This window comes from Symphalangus syndactylus, chromosome 7 (genome assembly GCF_028878055.3).
Source record: "Symphalangus syndactylus isolate Jambi chromosome 7, NHGRI_mSymSyn1-v2.1_pri, whole genome shotgun sequence".
Classification (NCBI taxonomy): Eukaryota; Metazoa; Chordata; class Mammalia; order Primates; family Hylobatidae; genus Symphalangus; species Symphalangus syndactylus.
The window spans coordinates 90,472,289-90,499,246 of NC_072429.2; the positions used below are offsets into that span (position 1 = coordinate 90,472,289).

Below are 26,958 nucleotides of genomic sequence, written 5' to 3' on the forward strand. Positions count from 1 at the left end.
TTTCTTTAAGTAAACACCTCAAAATGGATACCTTGTGAGAATAAATACCTTTTGTCTGTAATATTTGTTTTATGGGAGAAAAAGATGTCCTAATATAAATAAAAGTCAATTCTTTGGAGGAAAGGAATCTTAATGGTAAGAAATAAGGACCCCTCAATTTCACCTGACCCCTTTCACCCCCCCCCATAAATTTGAGGTATGGATGATAGAGAATATTTTAACAAAACAGCAAAAAAACTTCCTGTTTCATATGAAGGCAGGTAAAGTGATAAATAGATATCCTGAGCCCCAAAGAGCTAATTTCAAAACTTTGCACATCTGTCTAGTTTCTGGTAAAGAAAGGCTAGTTTGGCTAATTACCTGGCCTGAAACTTGTTCTTGTTTCCATTATTTTAGCCAATTGGCTTATATTTGTTATATGAGTAATAAAGTACTTACAATTCCTTCTGAGTTTTTTCCCCAAATGTCTCCATTATGACTTAATTTTTGTAGTAAATGATTTAATTTTTAGGCTAAAGATCTTGAAAATGGGTGATTCACTACAGATCTGCTAAAACACCTCCTCAAAATATAAAGCTTTCTATTATTTCTTCAATACAGTAATACTGCACTTTATAGAATCAAAGAGTCCAAACTGCAAGAAATACAAATGTCGTCTGCCTTTCTAGAAAAAGAAAAGGCTAATGCCAATTAAACTATGGTTCATGCCTCTTTATACTGAACATTTTTATTTTCTATTTAATGACACAGTTATTTGATACTTATTTGGGCATAGATATTTATCACTCAAGTCCTATGTAGAAAGGAAAATAGAAGCAAAATCAATTTATTATGACATGTGTGAATCTTGGCATGTGACAGAAAATCCTTTAGCACACATCTCAGTACCAGGCATAACATGGATTCTACTTTGGGGCATCTTTCTTTCTAAGATCTCATAAGGCATGTGGTTATTGCCTTATAAGAAAATATGAAGTTGCGGTTATTTCCACAGGGATGAGCATTTGCTTCACTATATCATATTGATGGTTCATTGCTCTGCTTCTGTGATTTTCTGTTACATAAATTTCTACTTCAATGCCAAATCATAGTGTAATATTTTTAAGAACATTTTGCATGGCATTTAAACTCAACACACACAGCTGACTTAGTTGAATTAACAAGACCAGTAATGACCAGGTTCACACATAAGCAAGTAATGACTACTATGTCAGACTGGCTCCTGATCATCAATTGCAAGATGCATGCTGATTTTAAATATGTTAAAATGGGAAGAAATATGAATCTTAGAGTCATTTAAATCTAGTAACAACCTTTATATCTGTGTCATGCTGGCTATCACGATGAATTTTGTAATGAAATAGACATGGATGCTGATCTACTCATTTAATGCTGTGTGATGCCAAGCAAATTATTTAACCTCTCTAAGCCTTAGATCTCTTAAAAGTGAGTACTATAGTAATACCTACTGCATAGAATTAGTATAAGGATTAAACAACATAGTTTCTACATAAACTGTTCATTAGATATTAGATATTATGATTTTTATTAGAAACATTACCTTTTTGAATCTTCATAACCATCTGTGATATGGATAGGGAGACAATATTATCCCCATTTTGCAGCTGGGAAGAACAAGAATCAGAGATTGTGATCCACCCAAGATCACAAAGCCAGCAAGTGACCTGGGGGGAATATCAGAGGTCTTTCCAAACTCCCCTTGGGTTGAAGCTGGTAAATATAGATAAAGTTCCTATTCCCGTTTTTAAAATGTCGAATTAGCTTGAATAAATATAAAAATGATCTTAGCATTGTGGATATTTTTAGTTCTAAGCATCCAACTTCTCTTTATTCAAGTAACTGTAACTCTTCCCAACTTTCAATCCATATGCTTTGCATTGGGCCTTAATTCCTGGTCTAGGGGATAGAACAAAAGGCCTAGGTTTAGCCAATCAAGACTTTGAATTCTTCTGGCTGCAGTTCGATCCAAGAATAGACACTTAATTCAAGCCAAGTCAGTCAGAATAAATCAGAAGTAATCTCAGGACTTTTACTTGACTAACCAGAAAGAGATATTTAAACAGAAAGGACATTTCCCTCTTCTGTTGGGCTTTAACTTGAGGAGGTGTGAGGCTGGAGCAGCTGCTGCCATATTGTAACCACATGGATTCTGAAAATGAAGCCAAAACATGGAAGAAAATATGGCCAAGCTGGGCGACAGATAGAGACCAGCTACTAAATCCAATATGTGAGCTTCTGAATCCAGCCACACTTGAATTTAGCCCTAGTTTTTACTTCTCAGTTATATCAGCCAATAAATTCCCTTTCTCTGAACAAATAACAGACTCCTGAGCAAAGGGCTGTAGGTGGGGCAATATAAACTAACAACAGGTATGTGTGTGACAGGCACCATGACTTCCATGTCCAATATAAAATTCTTTATCTTTTTCCTAAAACAGCCAAATTGGACAAATAGTAATGATTTAGTAATGATTGAACACCACCCATCTGCAGTGCACACAAGTCCAACAACAGCAAAAAAATGTTTACTGTGTTAGTGTCTGTGCCACTGGCCAATCATGTTTCTATATTAATTTATACTAAGCAATGCTGTAGGAAGAGTTAGTTTTGTGCATATTTAAATATTTTGTGCCCTAAATGACATGCACATGGAAATGTTTATTTCACTATAGCTAAGTCCACTCTGATTGGTGTCATCATGCATTTGAAAATAGTTGACCCTATGCAATTAAATTTGTTGCCTCTTAATACTCTACAATCTGACTAGTCAGAAAGCCAGTGAAATTAATCCAACTAGCTAATTACAATAATCTATTCAGACATGCTAAAGAGTAAAATCTAGGCTCATCGAGACACCACTAATACTGATGTTCAAATATAAAATCATAAAAAGGGCAAAATGGCAAGTAAACATTTCCTTTACTAGATAGGTAGTACATTTTCTTTACTAAATGTGAAATATTTATTGAAGAGGTTAGTGTATCTAAGATTCTTCCAGGAGGTATTAACAACAGCTGAAACATTTATATGCATATAAAGAAATCTATATGTTTCCACATTTTAGTGTTTCCCTCTTATTTCCACTGCTACAGAGAAATTACTGTACTATTTTGATTTTTATGTTTCTTTAACATGCTGACTTAAGTTGTTGTTTTAACATAATATTTTTAAACCATCTATTCCTACTACTAATCCACATGTGTTGCAAAAATGTTTGTATACAGAATGGGGTTCCAAAGAGAAACAGATTGTGAGTTAACACCACACACATAGAGTTTTGTTAGATTTAACATATAATTATATATAGTATAGATAATAAATCTGCATAGGCACATGTGTTCAATAAGTATGAATATTATCATACATATACACTTCTATTTCTTATGTTATTTCTTTTTTTTCCAGGAGAAATAGCTTTATTTGGACTGAGAGCTGGAGAACGAGAATAGGACCTGAGACAGCATATTGAGCTAAGGAGGAGAGGTGAGTTTCCAAAACGGCCGTCAAAGCTCATCGACAAAACGGACTCTACTTCCTAGCAACCTTGCAGTTAGTGCAACCCACAAAAGGCCTGCTGAGGAATGTATTTGCCACTAAATTCCCCAAATATGCCAACACTACAAAAAAGACAGAGACTTTTCGTTATAATTAAGTTTCCACAAACCTTCCCAATCACAAGTATTATAAGAGGAAGTAAAAAAATCACATTTTACAGATCTCAAACTTGTCTTCAACATTAGTTCATCAACTTAAAGAAATAACTCCCCTGCTAAACTCATTAGCTATAGGATCTATCCAAGCAGCAAGAAGATGGCCATGCCATGGCAATCCTCTTCCCATCTTCCCTAGCCACTCAGGGCTGCAGAGCAAGGTGAGGTTCAGGTGGGGGTAGGGGTGGGGAGCACAAGGGCTACTTTTCCCCCGTAGAACATGGCATCTGAATCTAAATGGGAGAGCAGAACTGATGAGACTTGAGGGAAGGGTCCAGGGCCTGTATTCAGTCAGAGTCACTGCTGGAAGAGGAGGAGGAAGGGGAGGAGGAATGCTTGGCATGCTTGCGGTGCTTGTAGTGCTTGTGCATCTTTTTAGGAACTTTCTTCATTTTCTTCTGAATCTTCTCATCCACTATCAGTCCTGGTCCAACCATGTCAGGAGCCAAGGGATTCACAGGAGGCATTCCAAGGGCAGGAGGTGAGTGTGGAAGAGGGTGGGGAACCAAGGGTTGGCATCCTGGATACTGTGACTGTGGCACAGGATGAGGGGGTCCACCTGGGGGGACAGTTGGATTGCCCTGTGGAGCTCCACAGGGAGGAGGAAAGGGGCCTGGGGGAAAGGGTGGATTGATAGGTGGTGGGTGGGCAGGATTGGGCCTCCAGGGTACCCAGTGTTGGGAGAATATGGATTTGGCCCTGGCTGCCCGGCATTGGGATTCCACGTGTTTAGGTGTGTCCTCCAGCCCCGTCACCTTTCCACCACCACTTGGGCTTGGTGCATTCTGGTTATTTCTTTCTCCTTTTCCTTGCAGGACAAGAATTCAGAGAGAAAAATTCTCTCTCAATTTACCACATCAAAAAATGATCCACGCATATATGTTCTCGAAATAGTAATTGCTACTGTCTGCCTTCCCTCAATACAGCAGATGAAATGTTAAATCAAAGAAGCTTTTGTTACTGGTGAAGGGTCTTGACTATGAGTGGTCCAGGTTCTTGCCGTTTTGAACAAATAATTGGAGAAAATGCACAAACAAAGCAATGAAAGAATAAAGCAACTAAAGCACAGATTTATTGCAATGAAAGTACACTCCACAGAGTGGGAGCGGGCTTGAGCAAGCAGCTCAAGAGCACTGGTTACAGAATTTTCTGGGATCTAAATACCCTCTAGAAGTTTCCCATTGGTTATCTGGTTTACACCCTATGCAAATGAGGTAGTGACCTGCAACCAGTATGATTGGTCATGGAAGGTGACCAATCAGAGGCTGAGTGAAGTTACAAAGTTAACACACTATGCAAATGTCCGATTCGTTGCAGAAGGGGACCAATTAGAAGCTGAAGTGAACTTACAAAGTTATACCCATATGCAAATGAGGACTAGGCCTGTGACCAGTCTGACTGGTTGTTGTATGGGAATAATCAAAGGTACTTTCCATTTCTCATCTGTGATGCAGAAAGGAGTGGGGCAAAGGAAGTAGCCTCTGTTCTTTTTTTATTTGGGTGTGGAAAGTTGGGGTTTTCCTTTTATTTCTAGGAAGTCAGTGTGAATTGGACTTAGATTCCCTACCTCCAGGCCCTATTCTCCTGCCTCACTTGACAGCTTGCCATTGATTGAAATGAGAAGGGAAAGAACTGGTCAGCTAATGTTCCTCAGCCCCTACAAAACTTCTCTTTTTCATTCCCTTTCTGACCTTGCTATGTCATCTACATGAGGTGTATTAGGCTATCAGTTACCTGTAAACATTTAACTTCACAGGAAAAAGTTCTCGCTATGGAGTAGTGGAGTGATAACAGCGATCCGATTGATATTTTGCTGAATGCGTTTTTCAAACATTTTAAACCCCAACCAATAATAAGAAGCACATTTCCCATAACAACTCAGTACATATAAATATTTATATTTTTATATATATGTATAACTAAAACAAAGTTTCAGCCAATGTTAACCATTATTACATGCAATGCATGCTGCTAACCTATTTCTCGATTTTATTTTATTATTATTATTTGAGATGGAGGTTGCTCTGTCACCCAGACTAGAGTGCAGTGGTCCTGTCTTAGCCTACTGTAACCTCCGCCTCCCGGATTCAAGCGATTCTCCTGCCTCAGCCTCCCGAGTAGCCTGGACTACAGGTGTGCAGCACCACACCTGCCTAAGTTTTTGAATTCTTAGTAGAGACAGGGTTTCACCATGTTTACCAGGCTGGTCTTGAACTCTTGAACTCAGGTGATCCACCCACCTCCACCTCTCAAAGTGCTGGGATTATAGGCATGAGCCACTGTACCCAACCTATTTTATTTTTTCAAATGCTAATTAGAAACCACTACCTTGATAGTCGTGATCTTTTATTAGGTCATGATCTACAGGTTTGAAAAGCACTGTTCTCTAGGGAAGAACACAGCTTAAGCTAGAAAGAGCTTGAGTCTTTATATAGGTTTAAGTCTGACTTCCCCATTAACTAGCCATGTGAGCCCTGGAAAATTAATTAGTTTTATTAGTGCTCAGTTTCCTCATCTATAGAATGAAGATAATTTTCCTACTTTTCTAATTTGTAGGATGAGAATCAACAAGATGATGTGAAAATCCAAGCCCATTCAATGACACATAGCAGACCGAAAATAAATATTGGTTCCTGGACCATCCCGCAAAAAGAATGAGATCATGTCCTTTGCAGGGACATGGATGGAGTTGGACACAGGAACAAAAAATCAAATATCACATGTTCTCACTTACAGGTGGGAGCTAGATGATGAAAACACATTAACATATAGAAGAGAACAACATACACTTGGGCCTATTAGAGGGTGGAGGGCGGGAGGAGGGAGAGGATCAGGAAAAATAACTAATGGGCATTAGGCTTAACACCTGGGTGATAAAATAATCTGTACAACAAACCCCCATGATACAAATGTACCGAAGCAGCAAGCAAGCACTTGTATCCTTGAACTTAAAATGAAAGTAAAAAAACAAATAAATATGAAGAAGCCTGACAAGGAACAAGCTCTATGTAGAAACATTGCATTTCAAACCCTTTTAAAACCCTTTCTCTGTCTTCTTTCTTCTTAGTCTTTCTCGTAAACCCAGAGGCAAAACAGTTGTTTATAATAGGGTCTTTCACTTTAAAGAGTGAGAAACTACTTATGGAATCTCTTATATCTTAAACTTTTCCACTAATTTCTATGCAGAGCTGGATAATTAATCATTCTTTAGAATATCAGGATCAGAAATTTAGTATAAACTTCAGAATCCTTGGATTGACCCTTACCCATTGTGATCTGACCCTGCTCTTTTTCTCCAACATTATATCGAAACATTTCCCTACCTTCCTCTCCAACCTTCTAAAGCCCTCCACACCCCAACTGGTCAATCCTATTAGTTGCTGCTTTGTCATGCTCCATCATGCTTTTGTGCTTTGCAAATTTTGTTTTCTTTGTGCTGGCCTCACCACCTCCTCCCAGCATTCCATTCTGCCACTTAGTGCCTATGTAATCTTGGGTAACTTACTAATTATTTTTAAACACACTTTCCTTGTCTACAACTTGAGAATAATATTGTGTCCAGAATTGGTTCCTTCTGGTGGGTTCTTGGTCTTGCTGACTTCAAGAATAAAGCCGCGGACCCTCGCTGTGAGTGTTACAGTTCTTAAAGATGGTGTGTCCGGAGTTTGTTCCTTCAGATGTTCAGATGTGTCCGGAGTTTCTTCCTTCTGGTGGGTTCTTGGTCTTGCTGACTTTAGGAGTGATGCCGCAGACCTTCGCAGTGAGTGTTACAGCTCTTAAAGATGGCGTGCCTGGGAGCTGTTTGCTCCTCCCAGTGGGTTCTTGGTGTCACTGACTTCAGGAGTGAAGCTGAAGACCTTCATGATGAGTGTTAGAGCTCATAAAGGTAGTGCGGACCCAGCTCATAAAGGTAGCACGGACCCAGCAAGATTTATTGCGAAGAGTGAAAGAACAAAGCTTGTACGGCATAGAAAGGAACCCAAGCGGGTTGCCACTGCTGGCTCTGGGGGGCCAGTTTTTATTCTCATATCTGGCCCTGCCCACATCCTGCTGATTGGCCCATTTTACAGAGCACTGATTGGTCCATTTCACAGAGTGCTGATTGGTGCATTTACAAACCTTTAGCTAGACACAGAGTGCTGATTGGTGTATTTACAAACCTTTAGCTAGACACAGAGCGTTGATTGGTGCATTTTTACAGAGTGCTGATTGGTGCATTTACAAAACCTTAGCTAAACAGAAAAGTTCTCCAAGTCCCCATCTGACCCAGAAGCCCAGCCAGCTTTACCTCTCAGTATTATTTACCACACAAGGGTTCTTGTCAGGAACAATGACATCAAGGTTGTCAATTGACTGGCATATACTAAGTACTCAAGGAATGATGACAGTATCATTTTTGTTATTATAATGTTTATCAGTCAGTGCTGAGTTTAAGCACCATCTGTTCTAGGAAATCTTCGTGGGCTCTCTCATTCTGGGTTGCATGCCCTACTTCTGGGCTCCCCTTGCACCCACAGTATTAGTGCGCATGTTATAAGAATTGTTTTCTTGCTGCCTCCCAACAATACTAGAAGCCTCTTGAGGACAAGGATGTGTCTTGAATCTCGAAATCTAAAACATCTAGCAAAGAGTCTGCAACACTGTAAGATTCTAAGTGTGTTTGTTTAATTTGTTTGGTGAATAATCAGAATACAAAAGTGCATGATGACCATCTCTATTGTGTCCTTTAGAACCAAAAAATGTAAGAATAAAAAGGGTGATTGCTAAAATAAAGACTATTCAAAATGAAAGGCTGTTCTGCCATTTCAAAAACAAAGTAGTGCTAAGGAATTACTTTCTCATTTTTAACTTCCCCAGATTCCTTTAGGATCATGAAAAGAGAGGCTTCCTTTATTCAGTATTTTTAATTCATGTAATAACAACTTACTGTGTGCCAGGCACATTGCTTTATGTTCTGGAGATATTGCAACAAACAAAAGTCCACACCCTGGAGGAGCTTACATTCCAAAGGAAAAACAGAGTCAAATAGCAGAAATAAATATATTCTATTATATACAACATATTGTAGGTAATGAAACATGCTACAGAGCAAAAATAAAGCACAATGAGGGAATAAGCAATGATGGAGTGGGCCGGGCTCTCTTGTACAGAATCTAGAATCAGAGAGGGCCTCTGAATGAAATGAGGGAATGAGCAATGTGTTTAAGTCTCTTAAACACTTCTACACCTAATTCTAAAATTTTCCAGGGTTGAAGACAATGACAAACTAGGGAAAAAACGTTACCATCCCAAGCAATTTAAGGGGAGACTATCTCAGATGCTTAAAGCCACATAACAAGCAGAGATTTCAGCTTGAACACTAATTGGATTCTCAATTGTGACCTTGAAGGAACACACTGAACTCTATTTATAATTGCTATGGGAGTTACTCTATGATTTAAAGAAAGTGGCCAAGTGGCCCAGTGGCCCATGACCCTTTTATGTCATCAACTTATTTTATTTATTCACAAAAGCCTGCACCTTGACCTACTTAGACTAGGTTACTTGACTTGATATTTCATTAATTTGGCCACTAAAATTTCTGAAGCATCATTTTCCCCTAACTTTAAATATGTTATACTTGGCCAGGCGTGGTGGTTCTTGCCTGTAATCCCTGCGCTTTGGGAGGCCGAAGCAGGTGCATCACCTGAGGTCAGGAGTTTGAGACAGGCCTGGCCAACATGCTGAAACCCCATCTCTACTAAAAATAAAAAATTAGCTGGGTGGTCGTACATTCCTCTAGTCCCAGCTACTCTGGAGGCTGAGGTGGGAGGATTGCTTGAACCCAGGAGGCAGAGGTTGCAGTTAGTAGAGATCACACCACTGCACTCCAGCCTGGGTGACAGAGTGAGACTCCATCTCAAAAAAAATAAGTAAATTAACTTGATGGACTTATACATCTTTTTAAATACCTCCCAAATCCATAGACTGCATGGCTCATGGCTCAATGAGAGTAAAATATGTCCTAGCCTGATGTTTCTTGTTCCTTTGAATATTTGGTTATAACATCAAAGGTCACTTTATTGATCCAGATTTGCTTATGAAAACTCACCTCAAGTTTATATTAATATGATCATTTCAAAATATCTAAATTAATGCTCACTTTTCAAAATGTCTCCACTAAAGTGGGTACAGTGGCTCACCCCTGTAATCTCAACACTTTGGGTGGTCAAAGCAGATGTGTGGCTTGAGCTCAGGCATTTGAGACCAGCCTGGGCAATGTGGCAAAATCCCGTCCCTACAAAAAAATACAAAAAAAAAAAAAAAAATTAGCCAGGCGTGGTTGTATGTGCCTATAGTCCAAGCTACTAAGGAGGCTGAGGTGGCAGGATCACTTGAGCCCAGGAGGTTGAGGCTATAGTGAGCTGAGATGTTACCACTGCACTCTAGCCTGGGAAACAGAGTGAGACCACACCTCAAAACAAATAAAAATAAATAAAAACTGTCTCTGCTAAAGTAGCATAAGTTGCAAAGCCAAGATAATTTCTCTGAGGGATATTTCTAACCATATTCACGTTTTACGGACATACTGTAGGCAATCGAACTTGAATAAGGAATAGGAACTCTCTAACTTCTTTCTGATAAGACTTGACATAAACCTCTATAAGTAAAATAGTTAAGTAGCATTGCAAACTGATCAGTAAGTAAGGAGAAAAACAAACAAACAAACAAAAAACCTAGGTTGAATTTGTGTCTACACAGGTTTGCAGCCTTGGAGCCATAGACAATATCATACAGCCTAGGTGTGTAGCTGGCTATACCATCTAGGTTTGTGTAAGTATACTCTAAGAAGTTCACACAATGATGAAATCACCTAAGGATGCATTTCTCAGAATGTATTCTCCTTGTTAAATGACGCATAACTATTTGAAATTGTCCAAGTGAGTAGGTCTTAATTGTTCTCACACACAAATAATGGGGTGGATAAATATGTGAGATGATGTATAGGTTAGTTAGCTTGATTGAAGGAATCATCTCGCAATATATACGTCTATTGAAACATCATAAATATACACAACGTTTATGTGTTAACTATACTTCAAAAGCTTGGGAGAAAAAAGTAAATGTAATTATTGACTCGGAGGAGGAAGCACCCACCATTTGGCTCTGGTGGTGTCTCTGAGCCTAGAACTTCAATCTCTGGGATTCTGAGGTCTCTAAGGTCACTGAAGCCAATTCTTCAAGAGATAGAAAAACTATAAGCTGGTTTTAGCTGCTGCTACAGGAAGGCACTTTGAGAAGCATCACTGGGGTAATGCTCAAAGGAACTACCAGGAGAAAGAAATTCTACAGAAAGCCCACAAGGAACAAACAGGAAGAAGCAAATGCCTCCTCCTTTTCCCAAAATTGCTGTATCCCTCTATTGCTGCCTGTTGGCAAATCCTAATATGGAACCAACTGACAAAGTATAAACATGGTTTGCAGACACCGATTTAGCTGGGTTTGAAGCTGAGATGCAATTACTGACACAGTGGGTTTGATAGCAGGTTAAAGAGAGCTGAAGAGAGAATTCATTAATTGGAAGATGGAACAGAAAAAAATATCTAGACTGAAGCTGTAGAGTAAAAGGAGAGATAATACACAGCATAAATTCAAAGATCTAACATACACTTAACTGGATTCCCTAAAAGAAAGGAGAAAGAGAACAGAACTGAAGCAATATTTTAAGAAATAATAACTAAAAACTTTCTGAAATTGACAAAGGACATCAAGACTCAGATTCAAGAAGTGCTACAAACCTAAGCCTGGTAAACGTTAAGAAAAACACACCTATGAACATCATAGTGAAACTGAAAATCAAAGACAAAGACAAAAGTCTGCAGGGTGAGTGGATTATCTGCTTCCAGAGTCAAGGTTTTCTGGCTTGGGTAGCCAGGTGTCATGGCCCAGTGTCCACCTGCAGCTGCTTTCTATGTCAGTCCTCTCCCCCACCAAGGTCATAGAGCTGGTTGGTGTGGGTAGCGGGACACTCCAAGAAGCCACATGCCAGCTGCACCATGGTCCACCTCACTACTCTCCTCTGCAAGGCCTACCATGGGGGCCACTTAACCATCTGCCTTGCCCTGGGCAGCTGTGCCAACCGGCCCTTTTACACCATTGTGGCTGCTCACAGCAAGTGTCCCAGGGATGGTCTTTTGGTGGAGCAGCTGGGATCCTATGATTCATTTCCCAACAGTCATGGGGAAAATCTCATTGCCCTCAACCTGGACAGGATCCAGAATTGGATTGGCTGTGCAACCCACCTCTCTTAAACCTATGGAAAAGCTTCTGGGTCTTGCTGGCTTTTTCCCTCTGCATCCTAAGATGATCACAAATGCTGAGAGACTGTGAAGGAAATGGGCACGTGAAGTCCTCTTAGTTTCTCAGAAAACAGATGCAGAGGCCACAGAAACATAAGTGAGCTGACTTCAGTGAGCATAGAGTGGGAACAAGGTCAAGGTCCTCTTAAAACCCTGTGCAGAGATTTTAGTTTTGTTAGACTTGGGGGTCAATAAATGGAGTGTCCTGAGTCACCCTTGTTCTTCTGGCCTGGCCTGCACGGGGCCTAGGGAGAGATTTTTTCTTGTGTGAACACAGCTGGGTCTATGTACTAATTAGGTTTTTTCAGACTTTGTCTTGGTAAAGACAGTGGCTATGGGAGGATTGGACGTTTGAGTTGAGCTCTGGGTCTCTTGGACAACTTTACAATCTACTGGCTTCCAAGACTTCCTGCTTCAAAGTCCCCAGCCAGACTGTTCATGGCCCATTCCAAATCTTCATGTTCATCCCACAGGTGCAAAGAACAGTTGCCTTTCTTATTGATTTTGTAATTGGAGAATTATATTGCCTTGCTTAACACATATTTGCAAATATATAAAGGTAGATTTGTTATGAAAATTGCTTTGGGGCTGTAATAACCTACCTTTTAAGAATGAGAAACTGCTGGGCTTAAGGGAATTCATGATGAATCAAGATTGAACCATTCAAACGTGGCTGCAATTTCTGCATGTATGATAGATAGGATCCTTCTGAGGATACTGGAATAGGGAATTATGACACCAAGCTCATTCAACTGTAAACCTTATTCTTGTACTTTTCTTTCTTGCTGGTAATTTTATGGAGCAGGTTAAGAAAGCTGTTCTATGTTAGGCTAGAGTGTATACTAATTTAAAAAAAAAAAAGAAAAGAAAAAATCTTAAAGCAACCCAAGAGGGAAAAATAATCAAAGATTGTTTTTCTGTTTTCTTTGTGTTCTTAGAATTAATAGGTGATTCCCATTTTAGTAATTGTTACCTCCACTCAGTTGCCTATGCCTAAAATGTGCATGATATCTCTCTTTATCTCATTTATATATCCAATTGATCAAAATTCCTTTCCTCTTTGGCTCTAAAATATGTCTCAAGCATATATTTTTTCTATTGTGACCACAACCACCAACTCTCATCTACCATCATCTCTATTTTGCATCAGTGAAATACTTCCCAAGTGGTTTTGTCTGCTTTTATTCTACCTCCTCCAATCCATTCTTCATATCACAGCCAGAGAAATCCTTTTTTTTTTTTTTTTGAGACGGAGTCTCGCTCTTTCACCCAGGCTGGAGTGCAGTGGCGCAATCTCAGCTCACTGCAGGCTGTGCCCCCCGGGGTTCATGCCATTCTCCTGCCTCAGCCTCCCTTGTAGCTGGGACTACAGGCGCCTGCCACGTTGCCCGGCTAATTTTTTGTATTTTTAGTAGAGACGGGGTTTCACCGTGTTAGCCAGGATGGTCTCGATCTCCTGACCTCGTGATCCGCCCGCCTCGGCCTCCCAAAGTGCTGGGATTGAGAAATCCTTTTTAAATGCTAATATAATCTTGTCACCTTCCTAATGACTACCTATCAGTAATTTCCAAATGCTTTTAGAACAAAAATCAAAATCTTTACCACATTCTACTAATTCAATCCAATAGCTGCCTGCCTCAACAGTTTCAGCTTCCTCTGCTCTTGTCAGCTCTCCAGACCTTCTTTGAGACATAGACATGTAAAGTGCATCTTCCCACTTTAGAAACTTTATACGGAGAGACCAGATAGCATAGCAGTTAAGAGTATAAGTCCTGAAGTCATACTGGAGTCAGAGTATGAGTCCGGATTTGTACCCATTACCTACAAGTTGTAAGTTGTTTAACTTTTCTATACCTTAGTTACATCATCTGTTAACTGCACATTTTTGAAAGTACCTACTTTGCAGGTTATTGTGAAAATTAATATACATATTCTTGTCATTCTTGTTTTGTTGTGCTTCACTTTATTGTAGGTATTAGTCTGTTTTCACACTGCAATAAAAAAAAACCTGAGACTGCGTAATTTATAAAGGAAATAATTTTAATTGACTCACGGTTCCACATAGCTGAGGAGGCCTCAGGAAACTTACAATTATGGCAAAAGGGGAAACAAACATGTCCTTCTTCACAAGGCAACAGGGGAGAGGAGTGCAAATGATGGCGGAAGAGCCCCTTATAAAACCATCAGATCCCATGAGAACTCACTCACTATTTTGAGAATAGCATGGGGAAAAGTGTCCCCATGATTCAATTACCTCCACCTGGTCTCTCCCTTGACACCTGGGGATTATGGGAGTTATGGGAGTTACAATTCAAGATGAGAATTTGGGTGGGGACACAACAAAACCATATAATTGCACTTAGCAGATATGGCATTTTTACAGATTGAATGTTTGTGTCAACTTTGCTTTGAGCATCTCTATTGGTGCCATTTGTTTTCCAATAACATGTGTTCTCTTTCTGTCTCTGTGTAACATTTTGGTAACTCTCTCACAATAGTTCAAACTTATTACTATTATTATATCTGTTATGGTGGTCTGTAATGAGTGATCCTTTTGTAATTGTTTTAGGGCAACCCAAACTTCTCCCATATAAGACAGCAAATTTAATCCATAAATGTTGTGTGTGTTCTGACTGATCCGCAGAGCAGCTGTTCCTTCATTTCTTTCCCTCTCCTTGGACCTCCCTATTCCGTGAAACACAACAATATTGAAATTAGGCCAATTAATTACACTGCAATGGCCTTGAATTGTTCAACTGAAAGAAAGGGTCACACAGCTCTCACTTTAAATCAAATGCTAGAAATGATTAGGTTTGGTGAGGAAGTTACATCAAAAGCTGAGATAGGCTGAAAACTAGGCTTCTTACACCAAACAGCCAATTTGTGAATGCAAAGAAAAAGTTCTTGAAGAAAATTGAAAGTGCTACTTTAGTGAACATATGAATAATAAGAAAGTGAAACAGCCTGAATAATCATATGGAGAAAGTTTTAGTGATCTGGATAGAAGATCAAATCAGCCATAACATTCCTTAAAGTCAAAGCCTAATCTAGAGCAAGGTCCTAATTCTCTTCAATTCTATGAAGGCTGAGAGATGTGAAGAAGTTGCAGAAGAAACATTTGAAGATAGCAGAACCTGGTTCATAAAGTTTAAGAAGCTTCATAACATAAAAGTGCAGAGTGAAACATCAAGTGCTGATGGAGAAGCTGCAGCAAGCTATAGAGAAGATACAGCTAAGATCATTAATGAAGGCAGCTACCCAAAACAAGATTTTCAATGTAGACAGAACAGCTTTATATTGGAAGAAGATGCCATCTAAGACTCTCATAACTAGAGAAAAGTCAATGCCTGGCTTCAAAGCTTCAAAAGATAGGCTGACTCTCTTGTGAAGGGCTGATGTAGTTGATGACTTTAAGTTGAAGTCATTTACCATTCTGAAAACCCTAGGGTCTTTCAGAGTGATGCTAAACTACTCTGCCTGTGCTCTATACATGGATCAACAAAGCCTGGATGATGGTACATCTGTTTACAGCATAGTTTACTGGATATTTTTAGCCCACTGTTTAGACCTAATGCTCAGAAAAAAAAAAAAGTACTTTCAAAATATTACTACTCATTGACAAAGCATGTGATCATCCAAAAGCTCTGATTGAGATGTACAGGGAGGCTGATGTTATATTCATACCTGCTATCCAACATCTATTCTGCAGTGCATGGATCAAGGAGTCATTTTGACTTTTGAGTCTAATTATTTAAAAAATATATTTTGTAAGGTTAGAGCTGCCATAGATAGTGATTCGTCCGATGGATCTGGGCAGAGTAAATTGAATACCCTCTGGAAAGGATTCACCATTTTAGATACCATTAAGAACATCTATGATGTTTTTAGAAGGGACATTTGACCTGTGTTTTGGAGGATGAACATGTGTTAAGTTGGTGAAGAAGATTAAAGATGGAGTGGCAAACATTCCAGACAGAGGAAAAAGAATAACTAAGGGCTTACATTAATTGAGCACTTACTATGTACCAAGATTTGTGCTAAGTGCCATATGGCACATATGGCACATTTTATTTTATTTTTTAATTTTTTATTTATTTATTTTTGAGACAGAGTCTTGCTTTGTTGCCCAGGCTGGAGTGCAGTGGCATGATCTTTTCTCACTGCAACATCCACCTCCCAGATTCAAGCTATTCTCCTGCCTCAGCCTCCTGAGTAGCTGGGACTACAGGTGTGCACTACCATACCCAGCTAATTTTTGTATTTTTTAGTAGAGACGAGGTTTCACCATGTTGGCCTGGTTCGCCTTGAACTCCTGACCTCAGGTGATCCACCTGCCTCGGCCTCCCAGAGTGCTGGGATTACAGGCACGAGCCACTGCGCCCCACCCAACCACTAATTTTTGATACGATGATTCTAAAGTTCATCAAACAATAGATAAGAATAATACAGAATTTTTTTAAGTGACTAATTCAAAGGGACTTGCTTTAACCGATATTAAAACATACTTATTAAGCTCCAAAGACTAAAACAATATTATGTCATCAAGTGGAATCTACAGATAGGTGGCTGGAATGGGACAGCCATTAATTAGGTATTTTCATGTACAGATGCAAAAATTTAATATTTAACAAAAAAAATCAGAAGCCTGTAGGGGGAGATAAATTATTTAACAAATTATACTGGAAAAATTGGCTATTTGTGAAAAATGTCAATATGGATTCTCAACATAATAATGAATTCCAGTATACCAGAGTTAAATGTAAAACATAATCAAACCACAAAAATCTAGATTGTATACTCATTTAAACAGCACATATACTAAAATTGAAACACTATGAATATTTGATGTACAAATATTTTAATCATTCTTCTGAAAATCAAAACAAAATACTTTTTAAAAAGTATATATAAATAAATAATCAATTGTCTTACAGTATATAAAAGCAATGGAAAAACTAAAAGTAGCAAAAGCCAATGTATTTCCCTGAATAAAAATTTAAACAGTTATATGTTAAAGAAATTACAAATAAAAGTGAAATTGGGAACATTTACAAAAATTAATTTGATTAGAATTTAATGTCCTCAATATATAAAGATGATGTAAGAAGTAATAAGACATACTTTTACACTCCAGTAGATAAGTAGGTAAAGAAAATGAATAGATAATTCTTAGAAGGAATTTTAAAAAAACTGTAATAATCAAAGGAATATTGAAATACCATTCTCTAAATATCAAATTGTCAAGATTTATAAAAGTAATGATACCCATTGTTGGTGAGGAGGTAGTGAAGCAAGCACACTCATAGGCTAGTAGTAAGGTTTTAAATTAATACAATCTTTTTAGAAAGTAATAAGATAATATGCATTAAGAGTGGAAAGATTCTAAGGTAGAGTGAGTTAGAAAAAACAGAAAAGGGGCGGAAAGAACCTTTTGGCTTATAAGCCATTTTGAAAATTCTATTCATGAATACTAATTAAGGTAATAGCAAATTACATATATAATTAAAAATTAAATATGAATGACAGAATAAAACTGTATATGTATTATAGTTATAAATTTATTAGTATGCACAAAATATACAAAAAATAATATGCCAAAATATTAGCAGTAGTTAGCCCTAGGTGATGCAATTAAGAGTAATTTACTTTTCCATTCTTTATATTTCTTTGTATTTCCAACTTTTTTGCCATGCTTCTGTAATCAGGAAAAATTACTTCACAAAATAACAAAAGCAAAGTCATGTTAAAATAAACCTAATCATTGCTCACTTGTGAGAGTCTGGCATGCATCATGTTGTCTTATTCATCTTGTGGGTCTTATTTATAAGGAAAGGACTGAATCTAAGCCTATGCCTTGAAAAGCATCAAGCATACTATAAGGTATTCATGCATATTAAATAATTATTTAAAGTGAGAGATTATAACCAGCAGGTGAGAGCCTGAATTTATTGATTCAAAAGCAGAAATAATTATGAGGTTTTAAGTGTCTCTCAATTCCGTAGATACGTTTATTGTAGTATGGTAAATCTCTCAATTACATCATGTGCCACATAACTTTTTGGTCTTGATAGGCCGTATATATCAAGGTGGACCCATAAGATTATAATGGAGCTGAAAAATTTCTATCACCTAGTGACACCGTAGCCATTTTTAGGTTGTGGTACCATGCATTACTCATGTTCGTGGTGATGCTGGCATAAACAAACCTCCTGCACTGCTAGTCATGTAAAAGTATAGCACATACAATTACGTACAATACATAATACTTGATAATGATAATAAAGGACCACGTTATTGGGTTATATATTTACTACACTATGCTTTTAATCATTATTTTAGAGTGCACTCCTACATAGTAAAAAAGAAAAGTTAACTGTAAAGCAGCCTCAGGTAGATCCTTCAGGGGATATTCCAGTAGAAGGCATTGTTACAGGAGATTCATAGGAGATGACGGCTCCATGCATGTTATTGCTCCTGAAGACCTTCCAGTGGGACAAGATTGGAGGTGGAAGACACTGATCTTGTTGATTCTGACTCTATGCAGACCCAGGTTAATGTGTGCACTTATGTTTATGTTGTTTTTAACAAAAAGTTTAGAAAAATTAAAAATCGAAAAAAAAGCTTATAAAATTAGATTATGAAGAAATAAAATATTTTTGTACAGCTGAAAAATGTGTTTATGTTTTAAGCTAACTGTTAACAGAAGAGTCAAAAGTTAAAAAAAGTTCATGAAGTAAAAGTTACAGTAAACTAAGGTTAATTTATTATTGAAGAAAGAAACATATTTTATAAATTTAGTATGGCCTAAATGCAGTGTTTATTATAAAGTCTACAGTAGTGTACAGTAATGTGCTAGGCCTACACTTTCATTCACCACTCACTGACTGACTCACCCAGAGCAACTTCCAGTCTTGAAAGCTCCATTCATGGTAAGTGGCCTATACAGGTATATCTTTTTTTTTTAACTTTTATACTGTATTTTTGTTGTCACAGGATGAGATAGGAGGTCAGCACAAGACACAGGTTCACAAAGCCCATGCTGATAAACCAGGGTGCAGTAAAGAAGCTGGCCAAAACCCACCAAAAACAAGATGGCAATGAAAGTAACCTCTGGCCATCTCTACTGTTCATTATATGCTAATTATAATTCATTAGCATGCTAAAAGACACTCCCACCAGCCTCTTGACAGTTTACAAATGCCACGGGAAATTTTCAGAAGTTACCCAAGGGGAGGAACCCTCAGTTTCTGGAAATTCCCAACCTTTTCTCAGAAAACTCATGAATAATCCACCCCTTATTTAGCATATAACCAAGAAATAACTCTTAAGTACACTCAGTAGAGCAGCCCATGCTGCTGCTCTATGGAGGAGTCATTCTTTCATTCCTTTACTTTTCTAATAAACTTGCTTTCACTTTATGGACTTGCCCCAAATTCCATATTATGTGAACCCTCTCTTGGGGTGCGAATCAGGACCCCTTTCCAGTAACAGTGAGCTCCCCTAATTCCATGTGTTTTTATTTGTGATACAGTTTTATTAGTAATATAATTATTTTTCTTACATTTAATATATCACTTTTATATTTTACAAATGAATATGCAGTAAATGAGCACACAACACAAATCCATTAAATGTGTATTTTTCACTTCTCTAATAGTTTCTTCTTGAAAATGCAAGATAATTAGATCCAATTCTTCAGAGGGTAATTCATACCTAGCAAAATATAACAAAGTGTACATTTTTGTTTCCTAGGTAATATTTGTTTTTCATAGACCTTCAATCCTTACCTCTTCCTAACCTGTGAATTTTTTCAGTTTCTCTTCTAACTCCTAAAGATTGTTGTATGATTTTTGGCCTCCATTTTTAATAATAGATCTAAGAAAAAAGCAAACAAGCAAAAACTGTCACCTAACTAAAGTCAAAGTGAATGGTAATGGTAAGCACTCCTATTTCTATTGCTATATTCGGCTTATCGTGTGATGTTTCCTCTGCCTTTTCCTATTGTCCAAACATGCTTAGAGGAAAAAGACTAGTGTTAAACTACTGTCTTATAACCTAATATTGATATAACATATAAGAAGAGGAAAAGAAGAGTGTTAATAATGATGCCATAAAGAATATTAAGAAGAAAGAAAGGGCTCTCCCTACCAGGCCCCTTAAATAAAATCTCTCTTGTCTGAATGATAGCAGCAGGAGGCAAAGCAACCCTAAACAGACAGGGAAGGGTCCCTGGTGAAACTCTACCTTCAAACCAGACAGTTTAAAGCCTGAAAGCCAAGCTACAAGTCCTGAGTAAATCCACGGACTGGATTGAGAACTTCTCTTCCCATTTGGCGTGCTTTCCTCGTATTGATCCTCACCTTTCACTTATTTTACATATCCGCACCCTTCCGTAATTTGTATTTTACACTGCCATGCCTACCTTTGAGTGGTGCCTTTGTTTTACCCCTTTTTGCATACTCACAGACCAATTAGCACACACTCCCCCACTCTGAGCCCATGAAAGCCCTGGACTCAGCCACCCCGGGAAAGACCATCTGACTTCGGGTGGGGGTCCACCCTTGCATCCCCTCTCCCCTAAGAGCTGTTCTGTTGCTTTAATAAAGCTCTTCTCCATCCTTGTCATCCTTGGATTGTCAGTGTAACCTCATTCTTCTTGGATGTGGAACAAGAACTTGGGAACTGCTGAACACAGGTACCAGCTGTAACACAGGCAGGCTTGGGCACACCCAGCCCAGCTGCGGGCTGAGCCATGCGCAAATCACGTGTGGCCCAGCAGGTCGAGTGTGCAGGGTGCCCCATGTGGCAGGCCCGGGGCTAAATAAGGCTCAGGTGGGGGCATCACCAGCTAAGGATTCTAGCTGGCAAAAGTGGCCAAGAGAAATACTGTGTTATGGAGAGCACAATAAAGAGTCTGCTGTGCAAAAGTGCCTATGAAGCTGAAGTTCTGGTTTCAGTAGAAATTCCCATATTGGCTAGTAACCTGTGTGAACCTGACTTGTTTCACTTCTGTAGTTCCAACTAGCACTCACCTAGCTGTACTGATGTGCCTTTGGCAATATGAGCAGAAGGCTACATGCGGGTTTGAGTAGTGAAATATGACTAACCTGCCAATAAATCATCTCCACTGCTTTCAGAAACCTAGAGAACCACATTGTAGGCCTTTTTTTTTTTCCTGCATGACTCATTTGGGGAATGATCACTAATGCCCATTCTGTTGATATGGGGTCAATACCATTACACCAAATAGAAAATGTTAAATACAGAATTTCATTTAGAATTAGCATTCTGTTAATTGCACATTTTAGTAATGGTTGATGGGAAGTTAGGTGCAAATTATTTAGTTGAGACGTATTTTACCTCAAGATTCATCTTAGCAAAGGCTAGCAACACTAGGGTTTTATTTTCACTGTTAATTCAACAAAGAGGAACCCAGGTAAAGAGATTAAAATATTTGCCACTTAAGTCTCTTGAAAAAATCAAGGATTGGAGATGGGAGAAAGAACACACAGTTAAGTAGTCAATTAAAACCCTGGTTAGAAACTTAATCTATTTTCCATTTTGCCACAATATGGTTTAAAAGGTATAGCCTGGTAGTCACTGGGGTTGCACGAAAGCACAGAGACATACCAATGTACTTAGCCATCCACTGCCAATATCTTTTTGCATGAATTAATCAGTTGACTATGCAAACTAGATAATTTCATTGATTTATAATTTCTATAGTTTTAAAACATTCTCATTTTCATTCTGCCCAATCACTTGAAAAAAAATGTTGTGCATATCTCTTTGTCTGAGCGTGTATAGTAGTGTAAACAAACTAGACTGAGAGAATTTGACTCTACCACATATTTTGCTTTATTGAAGTGACCACAGACCAAAATAGAATTCAAAGACTGTAACTATTTGACATTTGCAAAACTAAAAGGTATTGTGATGTTTATTTGAGGCTCATGGAGGATAAATGAAATATGCATGGAAAAGTGCTATAAATTCTTGCCATGTAATCTCTCATGGTCTTTAAATAATTATTAAGTTTTTATGCTAGCTGTTGCCTAAGGAGGTTATAAAGAGATTTTTGTCACTTCACTATTTTTTTCTTTGTCTAAAGAACAAAAATGTATTTGTCTAAAAAAATGCACATGAGAACACCAGAAGGAACTATTTTACCCTTAAGTGATTTAACCTTTTAACTCAGGCTGTGTTAAAATGTAAAGAATAGTGTGTGATCTGTTTCCATTTCCCCCAAGTTTTGTCTCAATTTGTTCACAAATTCATATGAAGGGACAAAGTCAACTCTGTGAACATCGTTCAAGTCACATCTTCACAGTGGCTAAAAGGGGTGTACAAGTGAGGAAAAAAATTAGCCCTCATTGACTGCCAAAAGTCTCTTCTGTATTGTAAAAAAAAAATGTAATTGCATTCACTGATGACAAGTGTGGGTGCGTTTGGCAGACAAGGGGAAAGGACTTTGCTATGTATCTGCTGTTTGAAAATTCTTCTCATTCTGCTAACACTTTTCCTCTTCATGTCATCAAAAATAATTTTTTACTGATTATGTTGACACCCTCATAATGCCAGAATTTTTCTTACATCTCAGATGTAACTGTCTGTCATGATCTACATTCAAGTGTGTTGTCTTTTTTTAATATAGCATATATGTAAAAAAATACTTTTGAAACTACCAAGTTCAAGTTTTACTTTGCTTTATGAAGACTAGTTCATATCTACACAAGAATGGATAGGCAACACATTCATTTTCAACCTTCAGAAACTAATTTTATCTTTCCTTTCAGTCTTACAGCATATTAAGCCATGTTAGCTTACAACACAAAGTAGTGTAAAATGAGACAATTTTAGAAGGTGAATTACTTTTGTCATTTCACTTGTGAAATGGTTTCTTTCAGGATATTTTTAATGTAAAAGAGATATAATCTGCCAACAATAAAAATGGGAAAAATAAAAATTCACTGTAGGTTCTTTTATATAATAATTGTGTTCTTGAAAATGTACTTGGAAACCACATCATATTTTTTCATTGACTTGTTTTATACTTGAAAGATGTTTTCAGGCTCTTTTGCAAACCATATATGCAAAAGCATCTTTTTGGAACAACTCTTGATTTTATAATACTGCTGGTATCTATATCTTTCACTAACTGGCCTCTTCTTAAACCTTTTTTTATTACTGGTGATAAAAAAGTATGATTTCTTCTTTAGATTGTAGCATATGATTTCTGCAGCTTTTGCAAATAATCCCCCTTCTCCTTTCTTGATTTCTAATAGAATTTAATGGAAGACTCTAACAGATAATCTCATGATAAATTGGAAATAGAAGGTTAATAATTTTTGTGCCTTTTTGCTTTCTGAACTACATTCAACTGAAGATCATTCTGCTTAGAAAAATAATCAACTACCCAAAATAACTAGGAAATAATATGTGAAAAAAAAAGAAAGATTGAAGCATAAAAGAGACAGGACAAAAGCAAAATATCGAGGAATAGGATTAAATCAATAAAAAGCCTGAGGGAGAAATGTATATCTTTTTCATAACCAACTATGTTAAAGGAAAACTACTAGAACAACATAGTGTCTCGTAGAATCTGTTTAAATTATGCCCACTGAATCATTAAATTTATATGTTGTCATAGATATGGATACATATGATAGATATGTCTATGATAGTCTATGTAGGTACATCATAGACTACATATGTAGTCATAGATATATCTAGTAATCATCGCTACAAGTAGCAAATATGTCAAACAGATGCTGAATAGGATTTTCCATGGCACTGACATGTTGCTTGGTCAGTTTTCTTATCAAGAATTTCAGAAACACAGATGCTCTAGTTTGTCAGTGGATTTTTCTTTATTTTTTTTCTTTTTTCTTGGTTTTTGTTTTTACTTTTATTTTTTTGTTTTTGTTTTTGTTTGAGACAGGGTCTCACTCTGTCACCCCAGCTGGAGTGCTGTGGCCTGATCATGGCTCACTGCAGCCTCTACCTCCCTAGCTCAAGGGATCCTCCTGCCTCAGCCTCCCAAGCAGCTGGAACTACAGGCATGTGCCACCATGCCCAGCTGATTTTTCTTTTTTTCTAGAGATATGGGTCCACTCTGCTGCTCAGGCTGGTCTCGAACTCCTGGGCTCAAGTGATCCTTCTGCCTCAGCCTGTAAAGTGCTGGAATAACAGGTTTGAGCTGCTGTATTTGACCTGCCAAGTGCTTTTTTAATATTGATTAGTCCTGGTTGGGTATAATCAAGAAAAACATCAGAGACCAAAGAAAAAGAGGGTTTCATTGAAGGAAATGTGATAAAAATGCTATAATACATCTCTGTCCTGGAGGCACTTGCTATCTAGGTAGGTAGCATAATCATACTCAAAGAAAATACGTTATTTAACAAAAATGTACAGCTACAAAATACAAAGTAAATACTTATAATACCATTGGGAGGGAGAGATAAAGAAAATTAATTTATTCACATCAACAGGAATATCAAAATACAAAAACTTTCCACTCATATACTTGTTCACCAAATAATCTTACTTAAATCTGATTTTAATTTAAACATTTTTTCTAATATACATTAATATTAGAGTTTCACCTTGCGTTCTTCATTTGCAATGTTAATTATTTATTTTTCACTTATTGGAACACTATGCCCTCATAATCAAGTAATCTGTTGGGAAGTTTCACTATTTCTGAAATCAGTGGATTGGCCTTATAAATGTGTATCAATCCTTCATGTGAGAAAGAGGAGATTGTTGGCAAAATCAAATAAAATACAATGGCTCTGAGCCTCTACCTATTTCATTCAGGACCTTAACACTTGCTGTCTCTTCTCTTCCTCATTAACTGTGGAAGCCACAAAGGGGAGTGCTTAAAAGTATTCTTTGACCTACTGTCACTGCATGGGATATTTGCTGCAGTTTTTTTCTCTCTTCTTTCAGTTTCTACTTTGTTGTGTCTGCTGTATGAAGAATGGCTTGAGTTATTCTCACCATTGCCAGTGCACCTCCTGTGTGAAGACAAATATCCACACCAGGATTAGAAGGGGGAAATCTACTGAAATGGCAGTGGGGAGGGATGGAAAGAACACACCCAGGAAGGCTGGAGAAGAGGCAGAAGATGAAAGCAGAGCCTGTATCCTGTCTCAAGTGAGGAGACAGATTTATGAGATTGAGAGAGCACAGAAGGTGTTTTGAGAGAATTGTACTGTGCATGGGAGACCAAGAGTCACTGAAAACAACTCAAATTTTTGTTGTAATTTCTAAAAGAATGTTAAAGGGATACCTATTTTTAACCCATGTCAACATTTCTTAAATTTCTGTTTCTCAGAGCATTTATTTATTTATTGAGGATAACAATCTTTTGTCACATAGATGTTGTAAATATTTTTATGAGTTTTATGTGATATAATCATACCTTAATTGTATATGAAATTTTTTATATTCGTAAGTTTTATAATTTTTGATAATCAAACCTTTTAATTTTTGATTATATTTTAGTATGAAGCTTACAAATGTGTTCCTTTTGCCAAAATTTATATAAATGTTTGCCCATATATTTCTAGTTCTTCTACTATTTCATGTTTATACTTAATTCTTTAATCAGTTGATTTTACCCATCTCACAATCATTCATAAGGTAACCCAACATTTCTTATGATTTTAAAAATTACTTTTATTACATACTAAAGATTTAAACACTCTAAACTGTATTTGGAGGATTATATTCTGCTTCGCTAACCAATCATTTATTTTAGCACATGTATAATATTCAATTAATTTTTGTAGTTTTATAATATGTTATCTGGTGAAATAAACCCTCCTCAATCATTATTATTCCTCTCAACTTTTTCTTGTCCTTTTAAAAACATAGTGGTTGAATAAACGTAACATAAAATTTGTAATTTTAACCATTTTTGATGTGTACAATTCTGTGGCATTTAAGTACATCAAAATATTGTGCAGCCATCACCTCTATTGGATTTGGATAAAAATCCAGAATATTTTCATCATCTCGGAAAGAAATCCTGTACCTATGAAGCAGTCACTCCTTTTTTCTGTGTCTCCTTAACCTGTGGCAATCACTAATCTACTTTCTGTCCCTAATGGATTTGCTTATGCAATTCCACTCCTAAAAGAATTGAATACAGGTATTCAAATAGAAACTCATACAGTAGTGTTCATAGAGGCACTATTCACACCTACCAAAAAGTGGAAACAACCTAAATGTTTATCAACCCATGAACAAATGAACTAAATTTGGTATATTCATACAATGGAATAGTATCCAATTATAGTAATGGAATACTGATACACACCATTACAAGGATGAAGCTTGAAAACATTATGCTAAGTGAAATGAGCCAGATACACAGAAAACAAATATTATATGATTCCACTCATAAGCAAATCCATTAGGGACAGAACAGATGTTGGATAGCAGGTATGAATATAACATCAGCCTCCCTGTACATCTCAATCAGAGCTGTTGGATGACCACATGCTTTGTCAATGAGTAGTAATATTTTGAAAGTACTTTTTTTTTTCTGAGCATTAGGTCTAAACAGTGGGCTAAAAACATCCAGTAAGCTATGCTGTAAACAGATGTACCATCATCCAGGCTTTGTTGATCCGTGTATAGAGCACAGGCAGAGTAGTTTAGCATCACTCTGAAAGACCCTAGGGTTTTCAGAATGGTAAATGAGCACAGGCTTCAACTTAAAGTCATCAACTACATCAGCCCTTCACAAGACAGTCAGCCTATCTTTTGAAGCTTTGAAGCCAGGCATTGACTTTTCTCTAGTTATGAGAGTCTTAGATGGCATCTTCTTCCAATATAAAGCTGTTCTGTGAGCCCCTATCTTTACTAAAAATACAAAA

The 26,958-nt window shown here is 37.4% G+C and overlaps 1 protein-coding gene across 1 annotated transcript; it reads left to right on the forward strand.

Annotated features, from left to right (window-relative positions):
* The first annotated feature begins 11,767 nt into the window (after positions 1-11,767).
* Positions 11,768-12,022, forward strand: LOC129485842 (small ribosomal subunit protein bS16m-like). Its single transcript, XM_055284847.1, has one exon. The coding sequence runs from the start codon at positions 11,768-11,770 to the stop codon at positions 12,020-12,022; it is 255 nt and encodes an 84-aa protein (XP_055140822.1).
* The last annotated feature ends 14,936 nt before the right edge of the window (positions 12,023-26,958 follow it).

Coding starts and splice junctions, on each gene's coding strand:
- LOC129485842 (XM_055284847.1), top strand. CDS start 11,768: ATGGTCCACCTCACTACTCTCCTCTGCAAGGCCTACCATGGGGGCCAC.